Below are 25,969 nucleotides of genomic sequence, written 5' to 3'. Positions count from 1 at the left end.
GTAGGGGTCGACTGCAGTGCCCCCAGACTCCACACCATCACAACACACTTGGCGGGGTTAAACACAAAGCAGCATTCAGTCATGCCCACAACACCGGTGTTCAGCAGTGCCTGCAGTTCCCGAGGAAAGCCAGCGGGGACCACAAAATTGTCTGTGTAGACCAGTGCTGGAATGTGGAACCTCAACATCTGCGACATTCCAACGTGAAGCCATGGCCAGATTCCTCGAGGTGCCGCTGTATCACTCTCCCTACGTATATAATGAAGCAGAGGGGTGACGGAGGGCAGCCCTGTCTCAGCCCGTGCACGACTTCGACGGGCAATGCTACGTGGTCCTGCCAGACCCCCTGTGCCTGTACATTGACGTAGAGGGCTCAGAGCAAGCCCACATATCTCTCCTTCTGGTCAAACATAACCGGGATGCTCCCCAGGGTCTCCCAGTCAATGATGTGGTGGGCCAAGTGCGATTCCAGGGCTCTCATCCCCCCCCTCCTTAATCTCACCCCATTTCTGCCCCTTTCCTGCTCCAGTGCAGGTTCAGGAATGCCCCAGAGCTCACTTTCGTTGTGGTCCCCCATGTCGGCTGTGACCAGACCATGGGGCACTTTACAAGACCACCTGTGGCTTGCTGTTCCCCAACTCTGTATCCCTGGTTCAAGGCCTCCACCACCCACTGATGGGCCATGGTGTCCTACGTGCCCAGGCTGGTGGACAAGTTGACCTGCCCTGCCCTGTCGCTCCCCCCCTGCTGCCGAGGTCTGTCTCTGTAGCTCTGAAACCTTTCGCCAAGGGGGGAGAGGCTCCCCTAAAAAAAGAGACGAATGTCTGACGCTGAACGAGTCAGTCGCCAGTTTAGTGTAGTGGTCTCCTTCCGGGCCTGTCTCTCTAGGCCAGTGAGCTGCCCCACACCATTTCAAACCACAGGTCCAGCCTCCTGACACACGCTCTGGGCAATGTTGTTCCAGTGCTGGCACTGTCACCCTCACACCTCACCTCTGCGGCTGCACAGGTGAGGAACTGGCTGCAAGGGGACAGTGTGGTGGTGCATGTGATACCCTTCCTCAGCAGCACCAGCCCTACTCCTAGGAAGCTGTGCGAGGCCAGCGCGAATAATCCACCAGTCCTTTTCTGCTTCCTGCTTCTTCTGCATCACATCAGTCACCTCTTTGACTGTCACCTTTGCTTGCGTCCGCAAAGTGACGACTCCGTCCCTCCCCTCTTGACCGAGTATGGCCGGGGCTCTAGTTGGTAGGCATTCATGCGACCAAACAGCCACGCATCCCCTGGCTGGCTGCTGTCACCACGGGGTTCACGCATATTGTGATTGTGCACCAAACTGCTGGCTCGAGCATGACTGCCCCTCGGTCTGTGTGCCTGGTCGGCCACTTTGCTGCCCCTCCCTCACTGCTGCCTCAGCCTTTCTTCTTTTCTCAAAGCCTGCCCGTAGTGCATGGGCAGGAGGTCGACCGTGTTCAAGCCCTGGCTACTGGGGAGCTACTGCAGCAACTGTATGGTGTGGCTTGCGCTCACCAGACAGCCTCGCTTGGTTGCTTGCCTCTGCTTCTTCCTCCACCCCATTCTTGCACACCTGCGTTCGGGCTTTTTCCTGAGCAGTGGAGAACAGACACTCCGGGTCTGTCCTGTCCTCCCCATCCTCAGCTACTCCAGGCCAAGTCCGCCACTTGCACTCCTCTGTTTCCACCAGATGTTGCTCGTGTGTCCACTGTGCCTGTGCTTCCAAGGCTAACCCTTCATTGAGCTTCACTTCATATCTGCTGTTGTGCCTCCTACGGCCTGTTTCTGAGCTCACTTTGGATTGCTGCAAGCTCAGCTTCCAACTTCCGGAATGCAATGGCCATCGCTTGTCTGCAGCCCCTGCCAGCACCCGTAATCTTACGCACAGAACGCAACCATAATTTCGCGCCTCTCGAGCCTCTTTCCGGGTGCCAAGCTATGCCACTTTCAGGACAACCCAAGATTTGCAACCCACACCAGTCAAAATATCCTCGCAACCTTCAGCCACATCCAGAGCCATTTTTTCCTGCTCGCGGCACTTGTTCATTTCTGGGGAATCTTGGTGAGGCACGAATCTTATCTACCAACACCAAAAACACTTCATACGCTAACATACCACTAACAAACCAAATATTAACAGATGTATTAATAAAATATTCTTAAAGCGACACTGAAGGCAAAACCAAAGTTGGCCCAAATAGATACGCTGGCGTACTCAGAAAATGAATATACCAGTCACTGGGGCAGTACCTTGAAAATAATACCGTAAATCATCACAAAATGAAGCTATCAGTCACCAAGCAGGGAAGACGCACACAGCGACTGAACGGACATGCCAAATGAAGCTATCAGTCACCAAGCAGGGAAGACGCACACAGCGACTGAACGGACATGCCAAATGAAGCTATCAGTCACCAAGCAGGGAAGACGCACACAGCGACTGAGCGGACATGCCAAGAGTCAAGTGAGGAACACCAGAAAGAGAAGCATGCACACAAGCTCTCAAAGAAACACCTAATACAGTTAAACCTCGATGTAACGAACTTCAATGTAACGAAACCCTCGATGTAACGAACCACGGAATTTTTTGTAACTTCAAGTGTATGCACACCATGTATTTTCACCCTCTGTGTAACGAAGTCCCGTTTGCCGGAATTTCAATGTAACGAAGTTTCATGGAGAACTAGGCACGAAATTTAAGTTGTAGAAGATGCAAGCGCCGAAATGGGGTCCCAATAAAACGCGAACGGCGACACGGGTCGCCCAATGCCGCGGATGCAGCCAGCCACGGAGTCCGAGTAAGCCCCTTGCCTACAACTGCGTGGCGTGCATACACGGCTGGCGCACTGTTTCTGTCGAAGCTTAATCGGCATCAGCGTGAACCACACGCAGCGTTTTCTCCCTGAAAAAACGCAAAACGCGCCCCGCAAGCCACAGGCGCGCTGACGCAGCCGCGGAGACCACCCGCGCGATGCGGGTAGCTCCAGCGACCGCTTCTAACCGCTCGCTGAAACGCAACTCGAGGGGCAAATGAGAGGGGCAGGCGAGAAAAAAAGCGGATAACGTGGGCGAACTTTGCATTGTAAAACGTGACACGCGCCGCTTGCGAAAGCGCCCATCAAATATCCTCCGCGGTGGTAAGCCTAATCGCCTCTGGCGTTGCCGCCGCCGCCGCCGCCGCCGCCGCCGCCGCATACCGCCGCTTTGCACTTCGTTCGAGTTCGCTCATGCTTGTTGGGTTTCATCGTCCCAGCAAGCATTTGTGAATCTTTATAAGCCTTGCACGCGCGGTTTTTTTTTTTTTTTTTCACACCGGCATCCGCGATTGCGTGCCGGCGGCGGGAAGTGACTCGCGCTGCGCGCGGCAGTGGGAGGAGCCTGACCAGTTTCGCCATGGTTTCGCCAATGGGGAGGCGCGCACCCTATGGCGGGAGCTTCGAAGCGCCCGGGGATGCCGGCTGGCTAGACGACAAGGCTTACCGCCGCGGAGGATATTTGATGGGCGCTCTCGTAAGCGGCGCGTATGACGTTTTACAGTGAAAATATCGCCCACGTTATCCGCTTTTTTTCTCGCATGCCCCCTCTCGTTTGCCCCTCGAGTTGCGTTTCAGCGAGCGGTTAGAATCGGTCGCTGGAGCTACCCGCATCGCGCGGGTGGTCTCCGCGGCTGCGTCAGCGCGCCTGTGGCTTGCGGGGCGCGTTTTTGCGGGAAGAAAACGCTCCATGCGGATCACGCTGATGCCCACGTAGACGATTAAGCACCGATAGAAACAGAAACAGTGCGCCGGCCGTGTATGCGCGCCACGTTTTCTTTTTCAGGAAACGCTTCACGGGATGAATTCTTCATTATAACCGCGAATTTCAATGCAGCGAAATTTCAATGTAACGAAGTAAATTACGAATTTTACCGACTTCGTTACATCGAGGTTTAACTGTATCTAACATTTATACGTGGTATTCATTGAAAAGTTTAGCTGTCAATTTCTTCGTTTCGCAACACTAAAATGGCCACGGACATGGCCAAAGCGCCAGAGACATGGCGGGGCTGGTGCCACTGCGGCCGCACGCCGAAGAATAAAAATAACACCGACGTGAGTCGTCTGCTCCGTTTCAACCCGATTCTCAACATTGGTGTCAACAGAGTTGTTATTAATCGCACTCACATTGGAGTCGAGGCATTACTTTGCGTTCGGCGGGCTAGAGCTGGGAATGTCCAACCCATATCATGCGCTTAGCACGGACAAACAAGTACTCCCGTCCCATGGGTGCCTCGCTATTGAATACAGGCTATACATGCACAGGTATACCTCAAGTTGTGCCAACATTCACAAGCTGCCAAGTTTTCGGTGACAGTTCCAATGGTTATTTCAGGTTCAGTATAGTCGCATGCGTATTACCTCCAACTGTACGTATACCAAGGCTGCGCTACACAAGCCCATCGGTCGAGCCATAAATTTGAATGTACCGTAAAAACCCGCGTCTAGCCCGGGGTTTTTTTCTAAATTTTAGGATGCGAAATTTCGGCCCCGTACTATATGCGGATCCCCAAAATCTTCGGCCCGAATTCACAGTTTTGGTTTCGGTTTCGGCATTGGGCGGTGCTATCATCATCATCAGGTGTCTGCGCACTTCTGCGTTAGGTAGCGTTGATGGCGTTGGTGGCGTTAGTCCTAGAGACCTACAGGTACAGGCCCTGTTCTGTGGTTCTGACGTGCAACACTGGCCATTGCAATCACCTGGCGCACATCACGACGGCCACGGTTTTACTTCTGTGATTTTACGCCATGTCAGGACCCGCAGGCAGTACGCGACTGCCTTTAATTGGATTGGAAAACGTTTATTGAGCATAAAAGTGGGTGGCTTTCTTAGTCCAGATGGCCGTGAGCTAGCGCAGCAGCTTGGGCGCGAGCGATGAGGCGTTCTATTTCTGCTGCCGAAACCATCGGCAACTGTGTCACGGAGCGGCAGTTCGGCATAAATGAGCGGAGCATTCGTGCTTGGAGGAAGCAGAAGGAAGCCCGTTTTGCATGCAGTGGCCAGAGAAAAAGTTTCCGGGGACCAAAAAATGGAGCGTTTCCCGACGTGGAACGGGAACTGACGGAGTTTGTTCAGAAGCAACGAGCTGCACATCTCGCTGTGAACATCGAGCTGCTGCAAGCAAAGGCCAGGGAGATTCGCTCAAGACAAAGGCATTCAGCGGGCAGACTTCAAGGCAAGCAAGCATTGGGTATCTCGCTTCATGTCGGCGTACGTCAGTCTCGCAGAAGCTGCCAGAAAGCTACGAAGAGCTGCTTGTGGCTTTTCAGGCTTTTTTGTGGCCTCCATCTCAAACGCGCTAGATGGCACGGAGGATGAGGTACTGTTGAGGGACATTTCCAACAACGGAGCTTCGGAAGAGAGTGCATCAGACGAGGACGACGAATAATCAAGTGCGTAAATAAATGCATCTTTCTGTTTTCCTCGAACTATATTCGCGTGAAAAAGTTTTTTCTCGCGTTTGCTATCCCCAAATTACACCTCGAACTATACGCGGGTTTTTACGGTACTTTTCGACTTTTTGGATGAAAGTGCACATGCATGCCTACACAGTATTAGCACGCAAATGCACATGTGCTGCCATTCAAGTGTACCTAGGCACAGTTTCCACACTAGGCAATGGGCGCGGTTACAAGTGGAACTAACAGATGGCGCCAGGTATCAAGCCAAGTGCATCGAAGCGACTAACCATCCACAACGACTATTCAAATCAAGAGAAACCCTGACGTCGTCCTCGTTATGGTTGCACTGTCCGCTAGACGCATTGTAGGTAAAGCTAAAGGTTACACGGCAATGTCATTGTTTAACCACCATCGCCCGCTTCGTGCACCACCAAGTCGGGCGCACATAGAGCAACAGGTACCGTACTTACACCCGATTCTAACGTGTCCCCGATTCTAATGCACACCCGATTTTCCTGGCAAAAAAAATGAAAAAACTTCCACCTCCGATTGTAACGCGCACAGAACTTTGTGACCCAGATAAACGAATGCGACAAAAATGGGCGATTTATTTCCCGAAGTAATCTCATCTCACTCATCTTACTCCTTGTTGCTCTCCGAGAGCTCCTTGTCACTGTCCGCTGACTACAACATCTCGTCCTTGGTGCCGTCAAGCGCGTTCGCGATGCCACACTTCTGAACGAACGTTCAACCATGGTCGACGGGATCGTGGCCCACACCTCACACGCCCATCCCGCGAGCTTCTCCAGAGGAGCATGCTTCAGCCGACCACTCGTTTTGAGCACGTGAGCCGCTCGTAAACCACTCGTGGAAGCGGCGCACCTTCATTGCCGTTGCTGCCATTGCTGTTATCAAGTGCGCAAGTGGAACGATTTCACGGTTTGTGTGAACGCCGATAGAAAAGCGTAGGCACCTCGGCTTCCTGCATCAGAAAAATCATTGCTAAAAGCTTGAGATGGCGATGGGTGGGACGAAATTTCCGCAGTTTCGGTTTCGCATCTGATTCTAACGTGCATGCGATTTTCGGCCTATTTTTCCGGGAAAAAAGTGCGCGTTAGAATCGGGTAAGTATGGTACATGAACATGTAGGGCGGGGAAGTTGTTTCGTCGCATACGCTGAGAGTCTGACCAGTGGCTCCTGCAGTCACGATGGTTCACTTGGTAGGTTTTATTTTTCCTGCTAGACCACACCGCTGTCTCACTCGCTTCCAGTCTCCGTTTTTGGCACATGAAAAGTCATGAAATGGCGCGATGGAAGAAATGTGTTTTTTAATTGGCGATTTCCCGGCAATTAAAGCACCTTTCGGCGTCAAATAAACACTGAGAGGGCTACGGGGCAGTTCAACTTTCGTCTGAGCCCAGCTGGCTAGTTGCCTCCAGTGTCCCTTTAACACAACTTTGTTATCACCCGCACATGCGAGCGATGTGGGGAAACGTACCTGAGGTGATGTCGATGCTGTTGCGATCCTCTTCGAGCCGCCTTATCTTCTCCTCCAACTCGCACCGGATTGAGTCCCGAAGCAACGCCCGCTCGCTCTGCAAGGGCGACAAACCCAAGACGTTCATTGAGCAGCCCCACCAATTTATACGACTTGAGATCCAGCCTGGCTTGCTTGTTTTAAGGGGGACTGCTAATTCACGACTTGCTAATTCACGACCCACGGACGCGAAAACCATCGTGCATTGATGCGAAAATTTTTACAGACCCATGAAAATGTCCCTGATGGCCTATATTGCTTTATCTAGAGATGTGCCACCTTTTACTGAAATAAACAAATAAGACACATTTTGGTTAACGAAGTTTTCACTAGATGGCACCAGCTGTCTAGCAAGTGATATCTCAGTACAGAAGTGACATATCTCCAAAACAAGCAAACTATGCCGTTGTGAACATTTATCTGTATTTGTAAAACTTTTCATATTGGTACAGGATGGTTTTTAAGGCCCTGTTTCATGAAGTAGTGAGTCCCACACGAACATTAACAAGTGAGTCCCTCTCAACGCTGCAGGAGAAAGTGTCTGCTATCTGAGGCTTGAACATAAATGATTTGCGCCATTAAATTCATGCCACCATGCTTCACACACTAACTGAACGGCTCCAAACAGAGCTAAAGCATCGGTACCGCACCCTTTTAAGTTAATATTTAAATCACTGCATCAATGACGACGTTACGCTTACGCATACAGTAGGCTCTCGATAACTGAAACTTCCAAGGGACTGAAAAAATTAGTTCCATTTAACAGGAGTTCCGTTTACTGCGAGAGATGTGCTATAGTGCAAATTTATGTGTATACACACTCTTAATACCATTTCATGGAACTCTAAGCAGGTGAATGTAGCATAGAGTTTTTTTCAGAAAGCAAAAAAAGTACAAGAGATTTAGGCACAACATCCACAAAGTTTATTTGGCAACAATTAGTCACTGTGCACTAAAAAATGCATCATTTTTTTTTTGTTTGTTTGGGTCCTTGCAACTGCATATTCAGGATCAGGATCTTCAGCAGCTGATGCTCATGGCAATGGGTCTGACAAGAACTTTTATTTTCGGTCCTGTTTACACGCAGACGCGGAAATTTCAGTTCTGATTACCAAAAGTTTTTTTACGCTACCTGAATACAAAACCAACCAACTTACAGGCTACCGATCCGTTTAGTGGAAATTCTTTAAGCCATTTTCGTTTATCGAGACTCTACTGTACTGAAGTATCCTTGCTTTGTTCTTTGTATTTGATAAGCAATCTTTCTTTCGCAGGACTGCACGATTATTCTGACGGAGCAATTCGCGGGCATGCCTACCGAGCACTTGGCTTTCTTGTGCCGCTTCGGTGTCTAGCGGGAAAGCTGTGACGAGGTGAACGTCCAATGGCAACAACTTTCAGCACCAACAATGCACCTTGTAGTTTCTTTCCTTCTTGGTTTTATTTTTATTTGTTTATTTATCTTTTTTGTGGCTCCGCTGCACCACTGGGCAATGGTGACCCGTTATAAAGGGCATAGTCACCACCACCACCACCATCACCAATGCAGACACACACGTACTGGGTGCCGAGGGCTTTGCAGATTTTACGGCTACCTCTACAGACTCCTGTACGCAGTCGCAAGCTTAATAAATCCAGCTTAGAAATGTTGGCAATGAAAAGTGACCCGCTGCTCTCATGGTTTAATAAGTTTTTGATTGATTGATTGTAGGGTTTAACGTGCCGACGCAACGCAGACGATGAGGCGTGCCGTAATGGAGGGCTCCAGCTTAATTAACCACTAAAATCACATCTATTTTAAATCAAGCCCCTGAAAAGACATCAACTGAACGTGCTTCTCTCAAACCACATCCTTCATCAAAGTGCTGGGTGCCCCAGTCAACCATGTTGGATTTGTTGTTCCAAATTGTTTCTGTGTCCCTTCCCCCCTTGAGAGTAGATGCCCACCCTGTCAAAATTTTCTAGGTCAATCCTAAGCCTTCTCGACCACAAAGAATTCAAAGAATGAGCTTTACATTCAAATGTGACAAAAATATTTTACAACAGTAAGAAAGAAAGGTGGTTTCTCTACCTTTCCGGCATAAAGCTTTTCAGCCACGCTCGGGACGTAAGTTGTAAACTTAATTTTTTGCCGCCTGCGCATTTTCGGCTTGGCCTAGAAAATTTTGACAAAGACTGTAAATAGCGTTCTTCCTGCTTCTACTCGCCTAAAATGATGTAAGCTGCAGTTTCTGCAGTAAAACAGGCTGGCTGGTCACACTTACATGCCTACACACCACACAACAAAAAAAGAACAAAAGAAAGGATAGAAGGAAAAGAACCCCTACCTCAAAGTTCTGAAACGCCGCTATCTCTTCCGCGTCGTACTTCCTCTTGATGTTCTTGAGCTTCATCTCTCGCAGAATACCTGCGTGTGAAAACAATAAATGCGCACAGCTTACCACCTTCAAAAAACCTCTTCAGGCCGCTGCCTAGGGGGAACCAGCTAGGGCGCCTGAAAGTGTCAACACTTCGCGCTTTTTTCTTACACATGGTACCACTCGAAGCAACACCCGCCGTCAGAAAACGCAAATTTTGTCGGCTCTCTTACGATGGCAACTTCCACTGTGCCATCATCTCGCGACCTGACGAAATCCGCCAATGTAAAGCAACTTGGAAAGCTTGGCAGCTGATAGACAAGCCTGACAACGAAAGCCGCCATGCAGGATAGTTCTGCACTCAATTTTGGAATGCCCTGAAATCTCAAAAGTAGCATTTTTTTCCTCACTCCAATCACATTTCAAGTCTCCTGCCAAAAGCTGCGAGCGATCGCACCATCTGCAGAGGCTCTATTCGCCCCGAGATCAACACAGTCGACCCCTGGCGCAAGACACCGTAAAACGCGTGCTGCACATTGATGGGAAGGGGGGGGGAAAGAAGCCAGAATATGTGCACTTGTTTAGCAGCACGCAATAACATACTGGAATCTTGGTACCACTGCTAGCGGACTTCATCTAGGATTGCAATAATCAGCGGCCATTGCAGGATAACGCACTCGTTCATTTCCGCAAAACATTGTCACCGCTTGGGCGTGGAATGTGTTAAAACATTGTTTTAACAGTTTGCACTTTTATTTCGAAGTGCATCTTTTCTTCTTTTCAAATTTCAAAGAGCACTTTGTTGATGGTGGCGTGGTGGTTATTTAAAGGACAAAAGTTAACTGCGTGCAACGGGCAAGAGATGATGAGACTCGTGCGTGCCCGTACCTGTACCTTTGCTACACCAGTGCAAAATTGTGCCGTGTCCTTTTAGAAAGAAAGAAACAAACAAACAAAAAAAGAAGCAAAAACAATTATGCTGCGCACAACCCAGGCGCTATCGCCCATGAATTAATGGGGACGTATTTTACACACGCAAAGAGCCCATGTCAGGTAACTGTACCGTTCTTTTTTCAAAAATAAATGTCCTTTTTGGACAGCCATTGCTTTATACTGTGCGACATTCTCAGTTATTTTTGTGTATAGCTTAAAGTATATTTTTGTGGATCTCTCAGTAAAATTAAGCAATTGTAAGTTTGCGTCTGTCCTCGTGTCTCATTTTCACGAGACCCATTTCAAATCACGACACAAATCACCTCGCACAGGAACATGTTTTGCTCAGCATAACTGAATGCCTAATACAGTAGGTCTTAACACCTTGAGGTGAGCCTAAATTTACAGAAGAAGTACCGATAGCGTCATTTTCTACAGCGTCTATGTTGTTGCTTGCACGTGGACATGCTGTGTCCCATGACTCACTGTTTTTATTATTATTATTTTTTCTGCAATGCTGGCTTTGGACACCATTTTGAGAAAGGCGAGCCACAATTCTGGTACAGTCTTGTTCCAAAAGGGTTTTAATCATGCCAGGTCTACTTGTTAGACATGCGGGGACTGTCAGAAATAAAATTTGGCACAATAAAGCAACGTTTGATCCAAACCAAAGCTCACTAGTGAACAGCTGGTGTCATTTTCAGGTAATTATCACCTCTCAACGCTGTTGGATTACAAAGCTGACAAAATTTGGTATTTGACTTGCTAAGAATCTTTCGAAAGAAAAAAAAAAAATTGATGGTAATGCAGCATATACATAAGTGGTATGTTTTTTTGTCAAGTGCAGCAGCCCCGCACCCTTTCGCAAGAACACGCGCATCTCAGCTCACAAGAAGAGCCATTAAAAATCTCAATGTCGCCGGAGGGGAAAAATTTCAACTGATTCTAAACATGCAGTGCCTGGACCACGGTGTAAGAATATTTAGGTGTTGACACTGCGCGTGACGGCGCGGCCAGATCTTGTTCGCCGCTCCATGCGTTTCTCCGGAACGCCACCAGAGTGCGCCCCGCCACGAGGGCCTGTCTGCTCGCCGAGCTATGGCAGCCGTAATGCAGGTGCTGTGGGATCGTTCAGTGGAGCGGCGTGTACGTGAAGTTTTTTAATTGCAGATAGGCACAGAAAGATTGAAAATGCTTTCGACACCAAATAATTGTGGGCTACTTTCATTTTTACTCACAGAAACTGCAGCAGTGCGCGGAACAGCAGTGAGAACGCGGTCGTGCGACCCTTCCAGCTCGTTGTCGAAACGCTTCTATTGCGAATGATTTTTTTTTTGTTCATCCGCACGACTCCCGAGAGCGTTATTACTTTACCGCCTTTTCAAATAAAAGGTTGTGCTAAACGCACAAGCTCGCCCTTTTGGGCCGAAGAGCCTACGCGTAGCATAAAATGTTGCTTGAGCAGTGTAAATCGCCCAAGGTGTGAGGTGGTAATGCCCGCCGTGTAGAGAATATGTTAAAATTCGTCCAAATATGGTTCTTTAACGTGTCCAGAGACGTCAGTGACGCTTTGTTATTTCGCCTGTATCAGAAATGCTACCTCCATAGCTAGGCACACAACCCGCGCTGTTTTGTTGTGTAGCGTGACGCCTGCGCTGTTGTATGCGCGAGGGCCCGGAACGAAGCTACACCAAGACAATACATATGCGAAATTTTAATGGCTAAGGCACTGCAGTGCTGCCTACTCGACGCGAAAATGGTCAGTGAAAATTTCCCAGGCGTTTCTCTATCAAGCTCGGCTTTCCCGACGATAGCGACGGTGCTTAGCGGTTGTCTATCTCACGGAAACACGGGCGTGCACGCCCAGATATAAAATACTGAGGCGACTCTAAACTGGGATTGGCGGATGTCAGTTTGGAGTAATTGCAGTTGGCGTGGTGGTAAGGCGACTTCGTGGACCACAAAATTCTCCACCGAACTTAGTAGGGTCAGGGCAAATTATACAGCTTTATAAACGTATTATGGTAAACCAAAATGTGCAGCGGGTAAAAACTGGGCCCGCGATGGCTGTATAAACTTAACCGCATCGCTGCCATGGCATACGGCGTGTGGTGTGCATGTGTAAATGCTTCTTTGATAACACATGGAAGGTACCGGTATCGGTAGCCTCAATTATTTCTAATAAATTTTGAACTTGGGCTAACTGGTTCTTTCGCACATTTTGACAAAAAAACTGCATGTAGACAAGAGAGAATAAAGGAAAACACAAGAGCTCATGTTTCTGTTTCCTTTCTTTGTCCTTATCTATGCACGGTTATTTTTTTTTTTGTCAAAATTTGCGGAAGCCTCAATTATTTCGTCCGGGGACCTTGTGACCTCCAGACTTTTGATATTGTGAGATTTTACTGATCAGGGAGCTCAATCGAACAACATAATTGTAAGACTGACTGCGGCATCAGCGAAAGAATGCAACCGGTGCCTGTTTTCTGTACGATTTGAATAATCCAGTTTGGTTTTAATTTGGAGCCTTGCATTGCTGTGTCTATTCCCACAGTGGCGTATCCAGAAATTATTTTCGGGGGTTGCTATACGCCACAGGTAAAAAAAAAAATAGATCCTGCGGCGAAACAATTTTCGTAATGCCTGTGTTATTTGTTTCGTCGACGTAATATCTGCACAAAAATACGGATACGTATAAGAACCATACTTCTGAACAAACCAACATTTTTGTTATCCTTTTTTTACATTTTAATATAACGATTCGCTGTGTTAATAGCATTGCTCTGTCTAGGCCCCTAATTACCCATGTATACATTCAGCATAAGGATAAAAATATTATTTTTGTTCCACGAAGGCCAAAATAGCCGTTATATGTAACACGAATTTTTCACTACAAGTCGCCTTTCTTGCTGGAGAAAACACAATGCATTACAAGTGCCGTTCGCAGAGATTTGCCATCGAAAAGCACATGGGCCGCGATACCCGCGCACTGCGTCGCCTTGCTGTACCGCGTGAATTCCACAACGCTCACTGCGGCTGGTGCCGCAGTGATCGGTGACGAACACAACATGGCAGCTGAATCATAATGTCTACTCCTCACTCTGGAAGCAGAAAACACCAAAACGCAGCGTGAATGATACGGAAAGTCAAGCACGCCGCGCATCCACCGCAGCTGCGCCCGCTACTCAGCAAGCGATAGCCGGCCCCTCATTCGCAGCGCCCCCGTTCTCCGCCGCGGCGGCCGGCGAGTGTCAACACCTAAATATTCTTACACCGTGGCCTGGACTAACCACTGAGGTGCATTAGGTGTTCGAGAAACGACAACACGTTGAAATCAGCAATATACTCCAGTGATAAGCGGTGATCGATTTGAATAGGCATGGTAACGAAAGAGTTAACTAGTATCTTCCTAAGCAACATTACACAATATTGCAAACACAGGTCGCTGCTGTAGGCACCTGTTAGATTTAAAAAAGAACAAAAATGGCTAACAGCGTGGCCGTAACAGAAAATTATGCTCAAGGTCCAACAAGCTTGAATTATATACTGCGAGCTAGTAATGTAATTTGCAATTTTACTTGTGATAAAAGCCTTAAGTAACTGACCCGACATTGTTGCTCATGAAACATGCCTTTAAAGTTGATAAAATTTGGCTCAACAAAAGCTGCGTGTAAGAGACCCGTTTGAACTATTGCGTTTATACCTCTCCGCTGGTTAAAATTCATAAATTTTATGTTGCCTTCTTAATTAAAAAAAAAAAAAGAAATCGCAAGCTCTATAAACAGTATGGGGCAGTAAAATGCTGTTGCCGCTTCAGGGCACTCCACAAATGCAACTATGCGTCATGTTACCAATAAAAGCGACATACTGTCATCGTCAAATGAATTCCCGTGATCAGGGCTTCCTGATATGTCCCTATTTCTGTTCTTATTCAATGTGCATGGTCATACTAGGGAAAGAACGAGCATGCTACGATGATGATGGTTGGTGTTTAATGGCGCAAGGCCGACGAGGGCAAAGAGCGCCAGAGAAGTTATTTAATGAAAACAAGTGATTACCACAAAAGCTATGTATAAAATGTGTAAACTGGACAGAGTAAGATCAATAAAGATAATGGTGATGGCTGGTGTATAGGGCCAGATATGATTACGCATGATAGGAAATGAGGTTTAAAAACTTAACATCTGACAAATATTTAAAAACGCGTTTCACAGAAACCATGGCATCGTCACCTAGAAACAGAGATGGGTGTAGGGGAATATGTTGTCTGTAGAGTTCTCTGAAGTGTTTGTGTCGTGTTGTGTCAAGTGCCTTGCATTGTATGAGTATGTGGACTACGGATAGGCCCTCCCCACACCTGCTACACAGGGGTCTTGGAGATCCCGTGAGCAGGTGCGAGTGCGTTACATGCGTATGGCCTATCCGTAACCTAGCTAAGGTAACTTCAATGTGCCTGTTGTGTGAGTCAGTAATGTATTGTCCCAAGTGTGGTTTTATTACGTGTAGTTTGTTGTCTGTCTGTTCGCTCCAGTCTGCTTGCCAAGTTTTACGGAGTTGTTGTCTAATGTGTGGCTTGAGGTCTGTGTAAGGTAGTGTTGCCATGTCGACTGTGTTTCGGAGTGCAGCATTGGCGGCCATTTCATCCGCCACTTCATTACCGCCAATGCCAGAGTGGCCTGGCACCCAACATACAGTCAACCCAAGGTTTGAAGAATAAGCTACCATAATCGTTTTGAAGATAAGATTAATGACATGGTTTTTTGATGACTTTCCGGATGATAATGCACGGACGACGCTCAACGAATCTGTATAAATGACGGATGTAGGAATATGATGTTCAACTATGTGACTTACAACTAGAAGTATGCCATATGCCTCTGCTGTAAAAATACTTGTATTAACATTCATTGTTTTACATGCTTCAAAATTAGGCCCATGCGCAGCACAAGACACCGCAGTGGACGTTTTAGATGCATCGCTGAAAAACTCTGCAGCCCTGTATTTATTCTGTAGATGCATGAAATGCTGCAAAATCCCACTTCTTGGTGTCCTGTTCTTGTTGTATTGTACGAAAGACAAGTCACATGCCACAGGACGAAGATGCCATGGTGCTACAAGATCAGTGTGAGATGATTTGAATGTGTCTAAGAGGGAGACGTCATGAATAGTCATCTCGTCCCTCACTCTCTGCGAGAAAGGAACAGCAATAGATGGGCGGTTTAAAAAGAGTTTAGTTGTGGACGTATCATTAAAAACCGGTTTAAAGGGATGGTTATTCATTGATGAGATTTTGGAGGCATATAGGAGGTCAACATAAGTTCGCTGGTACGCTAAGCACCATTTGTCGCACTCTGCATAAAGACTGTGGACAGGACTGGTACGGAACGCCCCACAAGACAGGCGAAGCCCTAAGTGAAGCACTGGGTCGAGCATTTTAAGTGCTGTTTTTGTGGCTGACCCATACACAACGCTTCCGTAGTCCAACCGTGACCCTACCAACGCGGCATAAAGTCGAAGCAGGAGTTGTTTGTCTGCACCGTACGATTGGTGAGACAGGATTTTTAGAATATTCATTGTTTTTAGGCATTTTTGTTTAAGTCGTTTTATGTGGGGTATGAATGAGAGTTTCTCGTCAAACACCACACCCAAAAACTTGTGTTCTCTTTTTACTGGAATCGAGTCACCAAAGAGTTTTACGTCGGGATCGGGCAGGATGCCCCGCCTTTTTGAGAATACAACGCAGGTACTTTTAGAAGGATTAAGTTTAAATCCATTTTCATCTGCCCAGCGAGAAAGTTTATTTACCCCAAGCTGGACCTGACGTTCACAAATGGATATGTTACACGATTTGAAAGATATTTGAACGTCATCTACATACATCAAGCAGGATATGGTTGGCGGCAGTGCCTTTCGGAGAGAGTTCATCTTAGCTATAAACAAGGTGCAGCTCAATACGCCACCTTGAGGCACGCCATTCTCCTGCACGTGAACATTTGAAAGTGCCGAACCGACCCTGACACGAAATGTTCGTGAAGACATGTAACTACAAAGAGTGTTCAGCATGTTACCCGAGATACCAAAAGCTTTTAGGTCTCTAAGAATGCCGTAGCGCCATGCTGTATCATATGCCTTTTCAATGTCAAAAAATACTGTCATACAGTATTGCTTATGAATGAATGCATCCTTTATGTAGGCCTCTAGAGAAACCAGTTGATCATTTGTGCATCGCCCCACCCGGAAGCCTGCCTGGCAGCCCTCGAGAAGACCATTGTACTCAAGAAAGTACACGAGCCTACGGTTTATCATCTTCTCGAGGAGCTTGCACAGGCAGCTTGTCAAAGCAATGGGCCGGTAACTGGATGGAGAGGAAGGGTCCTTCCCTTCCTTTAGGATAGCCACTACTATGGCCTCCCTCCAAGAGCGAGGAATGTGCCCCGAAAGCCAAATCTTGTTATATAGGTGGAGGAGTGTTAGAAGAGTGTCTGAGTGTAGGTGCTGTATCATTGTGTATGTGATGTTGTCTGGGCCTGGAGCTGAGGGTTTACAAGTGCTCAGAGCGGTCCTCAGCTCATGGAGTGAAAACTCCGAGTTATAAGAGGAGGTTGACTTATCATTATCACGTAAAGACTTCTTTTCAGCCAATTGTTTGTGTTTCATGAAAGTGCTAGTGTAGTGTGCTGAACTGGACACGTGTTGGAAGTGCTGTGCGAGTGTGTTAGCCTGGTCTTCCAGTGTGTCCCCTGTTGTACTGACCAGGGGCAGGCTGTGTGTCTGTTGTCCTTTTAGTTTGCGTATTCGTGTCCAGACTTTGCGAGAGTCAGTGTAAGAGTTTATGGATGTTACGAATGAGCGCCAACTCTCTCGTTTTGCCTCACGGCGCACACGTTTTCCCATCGCCTTAGCCCTTTTGAACAATAAAAGGTTTCCCGACGTGGGGTACCTGCGCAGGATACCCCACGCCTTGTTCTGGGCCTCTCGCGCCCGCCTACAGTCCTCATTCCACCACGGCCTCCGCTGGTTGCGCGGGGCACCAGAGGCGTGGGGAATGGACTTTTCGGCAGCGTCGAGGATGTGCGCCGTGAGGAGTTGGGTAGCTTCTTCGACGTGTAGGTGTCTTATGGATGTGTGGTGTAGTTTGGATGTCTCTGTAAATGTATTCCAGTTAGCTCGTGCTTCATTGAACCTATTATGGGAAGATGGACTGCATGGGCCTTTACCTATGTATGTGAGTGAGGTGGGGAAGTGGTCACTACCGTATGGGTCAGTGCCCACACCCCACTCGAGAAGAGGAAAGAGAACTGCGGAGCCAATCGACAAGTCAAGACATGAGTATGTGTTGTGTCCTATGTTACGGTATGTAGGCTGTTTATTGTTGAAAAGGCATGCTCCTGAAGATGTAAGGAATTTCTCTATAAGGCGACCTCGGGCATCCGTGCGAGAAGAGCCCCAAAGAGTGTTGTGAGCATTAAGGTCGCCTGTCAGGATGTATGGTTCGGGCAGCTGGTCAACCAGCGCCTCGAAGTCAGAGCTCGAAAGTGAGACATCAGGAGGAATGTATATGGAGCATACCGTTATCAACCTATTAAATATTATTAAGCGTATTGCTACAGCCTCAAGGACGGTGTTCAAGGTGACAGGGTGGCATGCTAAGGATTTGCGGGTGATTATGGCAACACCGCCAGAAGAGTGTGTGCAGCCATCCCTGTCTTTCCTGTATACCATGTAACTATTCAAGAAATTTGTGTGTTTGGAATTCAGATGTGTTTCCTGGAAACACATTATACTTGGCTGATTGGCATGCAGAATCTCATAAACGTCGTCAAGATTATTCAGAAGGCCTCTGCAGTTCCATTGAACAATATTTTCTCTTCCCATTATTATGTGTTCAGAGCTACTGGAGTGTGATTATTTATGTAGGGTCTTTCGGGGCTTGCACTCTTGGAAGGGGTTTTCTGGCCTTCTCTACTGGCCTGGACGTCGCAGCCCGTTCCTTGCGCTGCGATGAAAGCCGGAAGGGCTCGACGTCCATGTCGTCATCTGAAAGCAAGGGGGTGCCCAGCGGACTGGGCCCCCTTGGCGTGGTACCCTTTCGGGTGTTCTTTGCCTGCGCTGCCAGTGCCGAAGGCGTGGGGAGCACCACAGGTGGCACAGGCAGTGAGGCGGGGGAGGGGGTCGCTGCGACTGCCTCCGTCTCCATCTCCGTGCCCTTGCATGTGCTTTGGGCCGGTGGAGAGGAAGCAGTGGATGCAGCGGCATCCCCAACAGACGTTGTTGCCTCCACAGCCGCTGCTGGGTGAGCTGGCGGTGCAGAGGCTGGTTGGGCTGCCTGGGGCAACCCTGGGGGGGGCGGCGGCGGGACCAAGTCCGACTCGCGGTACTGGGTCCCCGCCGAAACTAGACGCCGCTCCGCCCCCCGGCGAGCTGCGTCGGCGTACCTCCCCAGGGGGAAGGAGGCGAACCTCTTTCGCGCCTCCGGGAAGGTGATGTTTTCCGTGACTTTGACGTTGATGATTTTCTTTTCAATTTTGAATGTCTCGCAGGCTCGCGAATACGCGCCGTGAGGTCCTTTGCAATTCACACAAAGCAATTGGTTAGAGGGACAATTATCAGAGTGATGACCTTGTTGCGCGCACTTGGCGCAGGTTAGTTGGCCCCGACACGAGTTGGTACCATGCCCGAACCGCTGGCACTTGTAACAGCGCCGCGGATTCGGGATGTACGCTCGGACAGAGCACCGGATGAATCCTGCATTGATATGGTCTGGAAGAGTTGCACGGTCGAAAGTGAGAATTATGTGCCTGGTAGGTATTTCCTTATTGTCTCGTCTTATGTTTATCCGCCTGACTGCCGTCCCACCCTGATTTCTCAGGCCTTCTAGAAGATCGGCTTCCGTCTCGTTTGCCAGATCTGACTCTGAGATCACGCCCTGTGAGCTGTTGAGGCTGCGGTGGGGCGTGACCTTGATGCCAAGATCGGCAATACGGGTCTGGCTCAGGAGGCTTGTGGCCTGTTGCTGGGTGGTGACTTCTACCAGCAACTCTCCAGTTCTTTGCTTTTTGGCTTTGTAGTGTTTACCTATTATTCCTTCTATGAATTTTGTAGTCAGAAAAACGGACATTGAGGCAACTGGCTTGTCTTTTTCAAGGGATTCGATAATCAAGAATCGGGGATAGTTATCAGGTTTCGGGAGAGTGAGAGTTGGAAGGGGTGGGTACGTAACATCGGTGCGGCCCCTTTTCAGGGACCGATCGGGTTTGCGGGGGGGTTTTGATTTATCCATGTGGCATTGGAAAAAAGTAGGGGACGGGGGTACTTTCGTCTCAAACCTTACCCTAATAGCTTGAGAGGTCCCGGAGCTCCCTGCCTGGTGAACAGACAGAGAGCCCATCCGCCGGAGCTTGACCTGGGCTCCGACGGCCACCGTTCGTGGTTTCTAACCCTCCACCTATAAACACATCGCCACGGTTGGATCCAGCTTATGTTTGGGGGCTCGGGGTCCGCGGTATCGCCAGTACCGTCACCATGAATACTCAAGGTGCCCCGTGCGGGGGAGCATGCTACGAGCCGGGGCGTACAGGATCATGGTCATTATTTCGGCCGTTCAGTGGCTTCCGATTGGCGGCCGCTTTTTTGGCGCAGTAATTAAAGCTTATTGCCGCTTCCGTGCAATATCTTGAACGTTGAGGTACCAAACTAAAGCACACCACTCTTGTCTGAGCCTTTCATGCACAGATACAGCGTGAAAAAAAAAGGCCTGAAGCGCGCCCACAGTGTGCATTCGTTGCCCCCAGTCAGCATAGCATCCACACTAGCTGCGCGACGCTGCGGCGAATAGGACTAACTAAACGTATTATAAAACGTTTCTTCCCGTATTATAAAATGGGAAGAAACAGTGTGAGCAACAGAAGAAAGCTTGTTGGAAAACAGCTGTCGCTTTCCGCGATCTACACAGTATAGTAAACTTATTCATGAAAAGTACCTACTCTCATGTTTGTACAGTAGCACAAATGGTTTGCTTACAGATGCATTGCCCCTATGAATGATAAAAGCTTCGTAAATTTCTTGTAGGGGTTGGTCAGCCTACAGCCCCCCGATTTGACACTGATCAAATTTGGGTTCGCACCAATGTGCAGTTAGGTGTCTGTTGGCATTCACAAATAGTGAATTTGCATGTTCTAGAAGCCAAACATTGGTGAATTTTCCGATCTGGCCAATGTAGCTTTAGTTACAAGACAGGCATTGTCTAGTGACGGCTGTTATCCGACACTTGTAATTTGTATTTCGTGCATATCATGTTGTCCCCAGCCCACCCTTTCTACTGCTATACAGATATGTCTTTAAAGGCCATGCAGACAAAATACAAGTTTGTTTTATTTGAAAGAATCCGTGTTTTATAGTGCCCCCAGCACTTGTCCAGCAACAAACGAGCCTATATTCACTGAGAAATCAACCAATTTAGGTTAATTTTTATTTTCGCGCTAAATCGCGTGTTTCTGTGACGTCTGCCATCAAGTCGTAAGTGCATGTATTCAAACGAACTTCCAGCGCGTCATTCGGCTCTGCAGCCTTGGTTGCCGTCAGTCCTCCCAAATGGCGCTACCATACTCAGCCACGGACCATTGCCCGCCGTTGTTTAGTTTTTGACCGTATTTGCACCTGACTTGTTTTTGTTAATGGAGAAAGTAAACATGGGGCATGCTCGACAACTAGGGCCACGAAGGACAACGTCGGTTACGCCAATTGGCCAGTGTAGTGTAAGACAACTCCAAACTGGCAGACAGCTGTGCAGCTAAAACAAGCATGGTGTGCCCAATACCAGCAGTTGTGCCAGTAGTACTTCTACGCTTACGTGTATTTTCGCAACTTTCATTGCTTACCGCAGCATTTCTACTGCTGTAAAATGAATATGCGTTACATTTAAAAGCAAATAGCTCGCTCGGCCAGCTTACAAGCCTTGTCTAATTTCGTTTGCTTTTGGCGGCCTCCGCCAATCGCAGAGCCGGCTGGTATGACATCATGGGTTCTGTCGCGGGAAATGAGCTAGTGTGTCTCATGGCCATTTCCTTTTTGCCTAATTGTGTAGCTTATTTGAGCAAGAAGTGCGTTAAAAGTGGTGTCAATGATTCTCAAGTGGCAATCTTTTGAACGAACCAAACTTGGGTTTTGTCTGCATGGCCCCTGAAGTAGGTTGCGTGAATTTTGCTCCTGGATTCAGACCATAGGGACCTCCGGAATGCAAGACTGGCATGGATTCTCAAAGCCCACCACAACTCAGTGACTCTAGAGGACTAAAGATGGAGAACCTAGTGAATGCATTTCAGCCTTCGACTCGGAAGGACGCGTTATAGGCATGTACTGAGGCCTATGCGAGTAATTTGAGCTCGCTAATTACAGGAGTAGCGAGGCATGTCCCCGTCAAATGTCATCTGTGCTTGGCAGTGTGAATGCACGTTATGTGCCCAGTCATAGTAACCGAGGGGAGAACAAAAAAAAAAAAAAAAAAAAACAGACGCAAAGGGAAAAGGATGAAGATAATAACGAGAGAAAATGTTTGACATTTAGACACACACACTTTCACAATCACCACCACCACCAGCCTATCTACGCCCACTGCAGGGCAAGGGCCTCTGCGATGGATCTCCAATTATCCCGGTCTTGTGCTCACTGCGTCCAATTTATCTCCGCAAACTTCTTGATCTCATCTGCACATGTAACTTTCTGGCACCCCCTGCCACACTTTTCTCTAGGGATCCACTCTGTTACCCTTAATGACCAACGGTTATCTTGCCTTCGCATTACATGTTCTGCCCACGTCCATTTCTTCTTCCTAATTTCTACTAGTATGTCCTTAACTCACGTTTGTTCACTGACCCACGCCACTCTCTTCCTGTCCCTTAGTGTTACACCTATCATCTTCCGTTCCATGGCTCACTGAGTCGTCCTACATTTAAGTTGAGCCCTTTCAGTGAGCCTCCAAGTTTTTGCCCCGTAGGTGAGTACCAATAAGATACTCACCTTTCGCAATCACTACAACCACCAAGAGTGCTTAGGTGTTCTCGCAATTTTTGCAAACAACACCAACCTACACCTGCGTGCGAACCAGCGCTTCAGCGAAATTGACCTGAAACACTCTGACCCATGCCAGGGAGAAATCTCAGTGCATGAAAGTACTGCAAGCTCACACCCCGTGAGCAAAGCAAACGGGGCTGTTGTTGCCCACGATTCATGCGTGCCAAGCGCACCTGCGACCTCGATCCGAATGCGCATGTTGTCCTGGAGGTCTTCCAGGGGCTGCAGGTACTCAGGCGCCCGGCCCAGCTTCACCTCCTCCAGCTTTGCCTCGATCTGGTTCGCTCGCTCCAGGTACAGCCTGCACGGGGGGGGGGGGATGAGTGAGGAGAGTTACATTTGGCTTCCCCTCCGAGTCTGCAAACTTCCCTCACCCAGTCTGTCTCAATCGTATGTTTCCCCACTCAGTGCCCCGTTGAACTCAAGTTCGGTTCTCAACCTGCCACTTCATCTTTTATCACAGCACAGTGCGAACAGAGCTCCAAACCTTCGCCCTCTCCTGAGTTGCGGGAGAATCTGGTGATCTGGATGTCCAACAATGCCTGGGCTCCAGTACCCCACCCACCTTGTACAGTTCAAAAAAAAGTTTCCCTACTACCACTACTACACACGGCTTTTGCCAGCTCAGAGCAGATATTACAAGAGATGCAAGAGACCTGGGATGGGGCATTAAGTAACTTGGTAACCTGCCCCCAAACACTGCATCACCTTCCAACAATCCCCAAGACAAGGTTCCGAGTAATCTCAGGAGCTGCCTTGTTCAGTTTTATGCATCACTTGTTTTTTTTTTTTTTTCATTTCGGGATTTGCTTTTACGCAACGAAATGATTCAAGCTGTGATAAGTCACCATGTATATTTCCAAAAGCTAATTTCCGAATTTCAGATTTTTTGTTCTTACCTGCCACAGAAACAGCTGGAGTAAGACGTGCACTTTATAACATGGACACACTCAAGGGTTAACTGCGAGCAACGTTGTGTTTGGTGATGTGGGGCTCGACAAAAAATTGGAAAGGCATTTGAGGTGGCATTGAAGTTTGGGTTTACCGTAAATCTAGCCTACACTCGGGTACAAGTTTTCATCATAATCATCAGCATCATCAACCAGCGCAGGTCCACTACAGGACGAAGGGCTCTCCTATTGACCTTCAAGCCCTCCTGTCCACTGTTGCTTCTCCAGTCCACTGTTTACCTCCGGATTTCCCGATTTCATCCCTCCATCATGTTATTGGCCTTCCCCACATTCTATACCCACCCACCGCGGTGGCTCAGGGGCTAAAACGTTGTGCTGCTGAACACGAGGGCGCAGGTTCGATTCCCGGCCGCGGCGGCCGCTTTTCTGAAGGAGGCGAAAAGCAAAAACGCCCGCGTGTACGAGATTTCGGCGCACGTTAAAGATCCCCAGGTGGTCAAAATTAATCCGGAGCCCTCCACTACGGCGCGCCTCATTGCCTGCGTTGCGTCGGCGCGTTAAACCCTACAATCAATCAATCAACATTCTAGACCCATCTCTTGGTATCCACTCTGTTACCCTAATTGTCAACCGGTTCTCGGTTCGTCTCACTACATGGCCAGCCGAAGTTCATTTCTTTTTCTTTACTTTATCTACGGTATCATCTACTCAGAACTGCAATAACTCATGTAGTGTATCACTCCGCCAAAATGATGGACCCGTGATGTCAACACATGCGCCCATTTCTAAAGAAGATTGCGCTAATGCACGTCATCATCCACTTGTTTTCACCTAGTTTGTTTTCCATCAGCGTTTAATTTATTTTTTTTGCCGCCATACATTGGCGATGTAGGTAACAAAAGGCTGCTGTCAGAACTACAAACTGACGAGGAGGAGGAATCATCACCACAGTAGTTCATAACAAGAACAAGTCCAAAAAATCCCAGAAACACCTTGTGTGAAGTTCCTCGTGAAGAAACACCATGTGACAGACGCGATTTCCGCTGTTGTTCTTAAGTTGTACCTGGGTATAGCGATTATTTTAAAAAGAAAACGCCCCGCCAATAATCCAGTTAAGTTGCTCCCATTCTTTCAGCTGGCAGACTACGAGAAGTTCTTGTGCCCTGCTCAACAGATGGCACCAGGGCAGCCATGTCGATGAAGCTACGTTAGGCAAGTCTCCCAGGGCAGTCAGTGCGTGGTCCTGTGACTCGCAACACTGGTTCTTTCTTCAGCACACTTGCCTCTCAAACCTAAACAACGTACACCAATATGACGATAAGGAACTTGCCACAGTTCAACGTCATCCAAGTTGTCTACATTACGTTGTAGGCTATGGAAGATAGCGACAAAAATGTGAGTTAGAGACCCTAATTATTATTTACACAGTACAACTAAAATGTCAATTCTCAGCCGGATGAGCGAGTTGAAGTTGGCGAGCTTGCAAATGAACAAGCCAGCAGTGTGTTATGGTGACACGAAAAACAAAACAAATGTGTACAAAAACATAAGAAAACTACAGGGCCCAGACCGACTCACAGTTGATAGCGAGTAAGTTTCGGTCCGCCACAAACGGATGACAAAAATGGGGCATGACGGGGGAAAAAAAAGGGAGGGAGGGGGGTGATCACTTACTGTTCCTTCAGGTGCATGAACTGTCGCTCGAGGTCTGCCATGTCGTCGATGCACTCTGATCGCCGCCTCTCGCAGTCGACTTCGTCCATCTCTGCATCGCATTTTAAAACGTGAGAAGCCCAACAGTTTACGGGTCACATCCAGAGAAGCTTGCAATAGAATATCTGCTTTCGCGGCGTTCGTCCGAGTCTAGCTGATTCGACTTTTTTTTTCTCGCTAAAACGACTCGCAATGTTCTTTCCAAACTTGCTTCTAGACCATGAAACCAAACCGCAAGTTCTCGACATGCTAATCATCTCCGAGTTTGCTCCCGAAACCACCGCGCAATGAGCTGTTACTTCTCGCGGCTTAATAAAAAGCTTCGCCGCGCGAGAAGGTTATTTGGGCGATCAAACAAGCTAATTATTTCTCGAACAACTATCCAAGGTAGCTGTATGCAAGCTCTAAAAGACCCATTTAGAGTAGACTGTATGTTAAGGCCTTGCCGCCCTTTTTGAACAGCCCCAGAGCGACCAGCTGACGCTGGGGGTGCTCGCGATCGTCAACAACCTACCCGAGCTGTCATCCTCTTCGGAACCAGACGACGAGTCCGAGTCATCGTTGCTCGTCTTCTCGCTTTCCGGCGTTTCCTGGTCCATCTCTTCGCCCTCGCTGTCGTTGGTGCACTCTTTGACGCTCGGCATTTTCGAGCTGGGGTCAGCCGAGTCTCCCGCCGACGCGAACCAGAGAAGACGCGGCGCTCACCGAACGCAGCACGAGCGCGGCTGCCGGAGAATCGTCTCGCTCTCGCACGCCAGATCGAACGGCGCGGACTCCGCGGGCTTTTCTAGAAACTACTGGAACGCGTTCTCGTCGAGTTCGAACGGTCGGCTCGAGGAGGAAAACAGAAAACACGCTCTGCGCAAAGGACACGCGGCGAAACAAGGAACAAACAGCCACACACAAGATGCCGGATTCCGAACGCAAAACAACCGGATGTAGCAAACAATTCGTAGCACTAAGGGTTCCGGTTGACGCATTCGAGTTGCCTGGTTT

General features: G+C 48.4%; 1 protein-coding gene across 2 annotated transcripts in view; it reads right to left on the bottom strand.

Moving 5' to 3' along the window:
* Nucleotides 1-25,924, bottom strand: part of Brms1 (breast cancer metastasis-suppressor 1-like protein) — a 34,748-nt gene extending 8,824 nt beyond the window's left edge. The window contains exons 1-5 of one of the 2 annotated variants that reach the window (XM_077681593.1): nt 25,488-25,924; nt 24,935-25,025; nt 22,523-22,650; nt 9,318-9,397; nt 6,952-7,048 (exon numbers count right to left, since the gene is read on the bottom strand). In XM_077681593.1, the coding sequence (XP_077537719.1) occupies nt 6,952-7,048; nt 9,318-9,397; nt 22,523-22,650; nt 24,935-25,025; nt 25,488-25,617 (526 nt within the window). In that variant the 5' untranslated portion in view covers nt 25,618-25,924. The remainder of the gene's footprint in view (nt 1-6,951; nt 7,049-9,317; nt 9,398-22,522; nt 22,651-24,934; nt 25,026-25,487) is intronic. The other variant, XM_077681594.1, reaches the window with a different exon arrangement.
* Between the last annotated feature and the right edge of the window lie 45 nt (nt 25,925-25,969).

The sequence above is a fragment of the Haemaphysalis longicornis genome, unplaced genomic scaffold (assembly GCF_048455015.1).
Source record: "Haemaphysalis longicornis isolate Haplotype H1 unplaced genomic scaffold, Haemaphysalis longicornis Haplotype H1 scaffold_8, whole genome shotgun sequence".
NCBI classification, from domain to species: Eukaryota; Metazoa; Arthropoda; class Arachnida; order Ixodida; family Ixodidae; genus Haemaphysalis; species Haemaphysalis longicornis.
Note: the sequence above shows the minus strand (reverse complement) of the source record. Positions and strands in the feature narration are given on the sequence as shown.